Genomic DNA, 6431 nt, shown 5'->3' with positions numbered 1-6431 from the left:
CATAAAATAAAATACTATCTCCATGACAACATTTTATTTAACACATTAGACAAATATACAGCAATTTTAATAATTTTCGACATCCACTCTCAAACTTCCTTGTACATTTCATCTCTACTTTAAAATCAGTAATATACTTTATTACTATAATTGCTTCTTGTTTCACTTTACAATCAAACGACTTCTATTAGGCATTTTTAATTATTACTCTTTAGTTATGATTCCTTGTCTTTTATGTCATTAATCTACTCACTTGAATGTTTTTCCTAAAGAGATGTATTGCTTTCAAAATATTTTCCTATTTACCGAGTGAAGTTTTCTATATTATTTCCTTATTTCTGTGCGTGATAAAACTATTACAAAAGGTCACTTGGTGCGCATCATTAACTCTACCTTATACAATTATTACTTATAATTTATTATACTGGGTAATAATAAAACTAATTAATAATTCATAAATCGTTATTATGTAAAACTTATACTACGGACTGACTAGTAATTATAGTGATTTTAATTAAAGTTATTCATTATTATTGCAATTAAAGTTTTTAGAGATAAAATATAGTCAGTACAGCATTTATTTTTCCAATTATTAACAAGAAAAACCGTTTATTTAGATCATTATTTTATTTTTATTATATTTAACGTACATTATTCCAAGAGACAAAAAAAACAAACATTCATTCGATTCATTAAAAAAATTAAAATAGTATATTTTATTTTCGTGCGCTTATAATATTACTTATTTCAATAATTATTATAATAAAATCTAAGTCTCCGCCGGCAGATATGCAGCTGGACTTAATAATTAAACTGCGAAATAATTGCACTTCGTAAACATAAGCTCGTAATTACAAAGAATACTGCTGAATGCCAGAAGGCGTTATGTTAAATTAATCTATTAAGACACAACCAAATATGATGACTTGTTTTATTTACTTACGTACTAATAACTGACTAGGTATTAAGAATTTAAAAGTAGACCTTATTAAGTTATATTATTGAATTATTTGCTAACCAACATCTTCAGAAAAGGTAATCGAGTGGACCGTTAAAGCCTATCAATAAGTAAGTAAGATTAAGTATTTTAGATATTTCCCTCGTACCATATATTTTCAGTAAAAAAACTTTTGTTTTATTAATGGCCATGGTCTAATAATCAGACTGAACTTTTAGATATTTTTTAAATATAATAATAATAATAAACCTCTGTTTTGTAAACCAATATGCAAGATTCACAACATAAATTTGTGTTCTTGGGAAATACTTCGATTTGAATTTCATGTCAAGATTTTTTCCACTGTACCTTTCTGAAACATAATATCGCTCTCTTAATATATTTATTACTAAAACTATTATACTACTATTACGAAAAATTAATTTGCAACAATGTACACCCTCCCTTATGCCAAATAATTAAACAGCAACATACGCAATTTGTACTGATAGGAGCAAAATTCATTAACTATTATAATTAATAGTAAGTGATAATAATAATAAAATAGTTATTAAATTGCGAGATCTACTTCCTTTTAAAGCATATTTCTCCCTTGGTACGTTTCAGTGAAATATTTCAATGATTAATATATTTTTATTGGTTTCACTAATTAGTATATTCTAATATGCAATTATAATAAATAATTAGCGTAATATAAATGATTATTTAGAGAAAAACTTAAAATCATCGAGGCCCAAACTTTTTTTAAATATATAAAATGTTTTTTAAACAGTCCAATCTACAAAAATAAGTTTACCAACATCGAAATGTAAATTTGCAACTTTCTTAATAAAAATCTCAAACAATTTTACACTACACTAATAACGAAAAAAATTGTAAAATATTTTTTCTAGATTACAATAATATTTAACGGCAAATAATAATTCCTATTCGTGAACCTTGTACGCCATTACTTTACGTTACAATATCATGGTCCCATACGGCTTATTGACAGCCACAGCTGATATATTACTACTATTATTATCACAGTTTACAGCTAAATCGACTGAAACACACATTAAGTTAATACTATTGCATATAATTATAATTATAGTACTATTGTTAGAATCATTATTATTAAAAGCAGAATTTCAAAAAGTTATCAAATAAAAAATAAAAAAAATAATAATGTTGGTCCAATTACGTGGCGAATTATAATATTTAATTACTTACTTAATCTCTTATAATTAATCTCACAATGTTATTGACGAGTTATCCTTTTCTTACTAATTAAATAATCCTATTATTAATTAAAACTATTGCCTACTCCCCGGCCCAAAAAAAAACGAAAACCATAAACCGATTCGAGGTCTTCATTTTACTGCAAACGCAAAAATATATCTTTCAAAGCTTAGTTACTGCATTACTTTTAATTTATTTAACAACAGGGGTTAACTGGCCCTATTTATTTTTTAGATTAAATACCGCATTAAAGACTTCAAGAGCCTAAATAGGCTGTTATTAAAATAATTTTTGATATCTAACGTTCAAATTATTTCCATACTTTTAAACTTTAATGAATAATATTTTTTACTTGACGAAATATTCATCTTCAATCTTCAATCAAAAACAACCGATAAAGTACGGAAATTCAGATTACGAAAAATACAAGCATTCTACCTTTTCTAGATTTCTCTTTAAATGTTAAAAACAGCTATGATTTTAAAGTTTTTGTACCGATCCCTGATAGCCCGAGCACGGTACCTTTAATTAATTTTAAATTTTAAAGTCCAAACCAAAAATATTACCAATCAATCGTATCTTCTATAACGATATTCGAAAATTCAAAAATTTTATGAACTTACTAATCTTATATCTAAACCTAATCTTTTACCAACACGTTTAGTGTTTCTAATAAAAGACCTAATTTTTAATTAGTGGCATGCGTACTTTGGGTTTTTTTATAAATCTTAAAAACTATTCATCTATCTTATTTTATGTACACTAGACTTCAACCTAGAATAAGTAAGTGCACACTACTATAGTTTATTTAATTGCTATTTCATCAAATATTTTATGGAAACGCCAATTTAGGAAGGAAAGCAATATAATAATTTAGAATCAATTATTTAGACTACGAATAAGTTGCAGCCAGTAAAAAAATGTCGTTTTGTTGATGATGTAAAATCAGATTCTATTCGCCTGACTTAACAACTAATAAATATATTATTAAGTACTTATTTAACTGACTAATAGTATTAAGATATTAATTATTAATTTAATAAAAATACTAACAAACTATAAATAATTAAACTAAAGCAACAAAGGTATATTCATTGAAATAATACTATTTGCCAATATCGCCTTAATAGTAGAAACTAATAGAAATTGACAATTAGAGGGTTTTCGGGGTTTCCGACTTAAACCTAGAAAGGTAAGAAAACTAATCCTTAACTACATTATTACTAAAATATACTTACTTTCCTATCTTAGTAAAAATTATAACCTACCTCATTCTCCAATCAAATTCCCACTACCCTTAGTAATTGCACTTAATAATATAATAATTTCCTTAACAATACAATTATTGTAAGTGCACCTAAAAATATATAATAATGTGACAATAAACCTTAGGTCGACAAGTGAGGATTTAACAAATTTTCTAAGTGAAGAGTGCTCCTACGTTCATATTAAGTTTCAAAATGTGCTTGTAAGTTGGCTTGCAGCTTTCGACGTTCTGAACGTATAGTTCTAGCCATCCAGAGAGCTAAGACCACGCAGAGTATCTGCAAATACAAAATACAGTGTTAAATATATCATATTAGATTTACTTTTTTGCATAATTCTGAATCGCCAGCAAAAAGTAATTGTCGCCTTGGATACATGGCTTTGAAATTAAAATAATTCTGTCTTTTTTATTTTTATGTTCTTTTGTAATTCTCTCGAGTGCTACGTTTACCATAAAATGTTATATTAGTTTCACTAATTCAGTTTTATTTCTATCCGTTTTTAACTGGGAATATTCCAGACAATTCATGGTTGACAATATTTTTAACTGATTAATGAGTTATATTAAAATTATATTTAGCTCACCTCTACCAAAGCAAATATAATCCCAGTAGCGATAAAGATATTCCCTTTAAAGGCCTTCTTCTGCCTCAAGACGTCTTCACAGCCGCGCATGTAGTAAGCTCGCTCGTTGAGGCACGTGGCGTGGAGGTGGCGCCGCGCGTTGCCCTCGCGCAGGGGGTGTGCGCGCGCACAGCACGATGCCGGGATGTCGCGGTGGATGATCGCGTAGTCTTGTGGACCGTCGACACCGCAGCATTGATTCTGGTAGAGGAATCATGAATTTATTAAATTATATTGATGTTACTGGTGCATTGTTGAATCAGTTGTAAAACTGAATTGATTAGGAAAAAAATATACCTAACATTACCCGACAAACATAAGGAGCGGAGAAGTAAGGAAAAAAATAAAAATGAGGAAAATTATGACCCATTCTCGCTTATGTGACGCAAGCAAAGTTGGTCAGCTAGTAATTATTATAGCTTTTTCATGTTTTACGGTCGACAAGTTAGAACAGTTTTTACTTTAGAAAAATTGCCAAGAACACATTTAAATTAACTTCGAGTCTCTGCATATAGTTAAATGTTAACTGCATAGTTTAAAAATGTAAACATCGGTTTGACTTAAGTAAATTACCTCAGACTGCAGATTATCCCAGAAGTTCTGATACTTGGTCGGTTCGTCATCGATAGTGGTGTTCCTGTAGAACTGCACTCGTAGCTCGCTGCTGCCGCCCATCCACGCGCTGAGCACCGCTCCCCCCACGCCCACTATCAGCTCCACGGACACCAGGAATATGAAGAAACTGGCGTGCTAGAAGAAACATTTACATAACTTAAAACAAATCGCAATAAATTTAGATAAATGCACAGTACACATTTTGCTAGACAATACAAAATTTACTGCCGAGGGGAATTTATTTTCAGAAAAAAAATCTCGACGTGGGAATCGAACCGATAATCTTAAAAATTCTCAGTCTCAAATATCACAGATATTTTCGACAATCGACGCTCTTGGTTTTTCCCAAAACGGTTCGAAAAAAAATACTTTACTGAGTAATAGCAGCTTCTCGTTATTATTAAAATCGTATTTCGCGCTCACAAAAACCCTTTTTTAAAGATAAGGACTTTGGAAACCCTTTTTTTAATTATAATAAACACACCGATAAATCAACACATTGTCGCAAAAAAAAGAAACACAAAAGAAAATAAAAAAATAATTACTTACCACGTATAAAATCTTGACGTGTTCTCTCAAAGCTCCGATGCATCCCAGCACAGCCGTCACCACTAAACACAGGCCCAGGGTCAGAAGAAACGACAGCACCCCTCGGGACAAGGCCGACTGCTGTTCAGGGCGGGACTTCTTCTCCCTCATGTTCATCACGCATACTCCCATCAGGATCAACCCGAAGAGCTGGAAACCACAAACAATTTTAACACTGTTCTAAAAGGGAACATTTCTTGATGAGAAATTCGAAGGTTCTAGAATAAAAGTTCGACTTGGTGTGGTTATTTATAAACTAATCGATAACACTTGTATATTCAATAAGTTTCTACCCATAGCACATCTACGTGAAGGAAAACAGTAACAAACGCAGTATTTCGAAAGCTTTGACTACAAAATATGAAAAGAAAATTCTAAAACATGAAACATAAAAAGCCAATAAAGACGTACCATCATTGATGGCGGACAAAGACATCAATTAGGAGACAATCAATACGCCACAACAGCTGAACATTTAACTACTTACAATACAAATAATATTGAACAGAGTGAGAAAAAACTTCATGCAACGGATGCTTCGAGACTTCATATTGGAATATTTTATAGTCGGTTCGACAATGGTCTGCGTGTGTCCGGTTAGTACGGAGTGGACATCGGAAGTGAAGGCTTTATGGCTATGATATCGATCAATGCATTTGACGACCAGTGGTGATTACTGAGGCACACAGACATGAGCGGAGCGACTAGCGGTACGGGGAGGGCTTCATATTAAGTATTTATATGCGTAGTTACAAGTTGGGTTGTTAAAAGATTAACTTTGATAGTTATTTCTAATATATTATAGGCTACTGTTGTCAAAAGTTGTTATTTTTTCCAAAGGACTGATATATCTTAAGAGTAGTAGTAGATTGTAAATTTGAATTTATGGTTATCAGAGCTTTTCAGGTCAGGTTTTTATGATATGTCTAGCTTCTGAATTCATTGTGTCCCTACAATGTTATCAATTTATCGAAGAATTTGTTTAATACTTTGAATATAATTTGCATATCCCCGCTCCGCTTATCGCCCTACCTAGACGCTAAGAACGAATATCTAGAACGTGGGAATCCATATGTCCACGTACCCACACTTCAGGGTCCGTCTTCACCGTTCTTTGTTTCCCTACAATAATATTCATACAACCATCATGAATCTTTAT

The 6431-nt window shown here is 31.1% G+C and overlaps 1 protein-coding gene across 2 annotated transcripts; it reads right to left on the bottom strand.

Annotated features, from left to right (window-relative positions):
- Positions 1-36: 36 nt before the first annotated feature.
- Positions 37-5892, bottom strand: LOC142972649 (23 kDa integral membrane protein-like). Of its 2 annotated transcripts, none has more exons than XM_076113933.1 (5): positions 5760-5892; positions 5234-5422; positions 4643-4819; positions 4031-4270; positions 37-3723 (listed from the first exon to the last, which is right to left on the bottom strand). In XM_076113933.1, the coding sequence occupies exons 1-5, from the start codon at positions 5820-5822 to the stop codon at positions 3628-3630; spliced, it is 765 nt and encodes a 254-aa protein (XP_075970048.1). In that variant the 5' UTR covers positions 5823-5892; the 3' UTR covers positions 37-3627. The 2 variants fall into 2 exon arrangements, with proteins under 2 accessions (XP_075970048.1, XP_075970049.1); XM_076113934.1 differs by having other exon boundaries at positions 5684-5789.
- Positions 5893-6431: the final 539 nt, after the last annotated feature.

This window comes from Anticarsia gemmatalis, chromosome 4 (genome assembly GCF_050436995.1).
Source record: "Anticarsia gemmatalis isolate Benzon Research Colony breed Stoneville strain chromosome 4, ilAntGemm2 primary, whole genome shotgun sequence".
Classification (NCBI taxonomy): Eukaryota; Metazoa; Arthropoda; class Insecta; order Lepidoptera; family Erebidae; genus Anticarsia; species Anticarsia gemmatalis.
The sequence above is the reverse complement of the archived record's forward strand: the minus strand, read 5'-3'. Positions and strand labels throughout refer to the sequence as shown.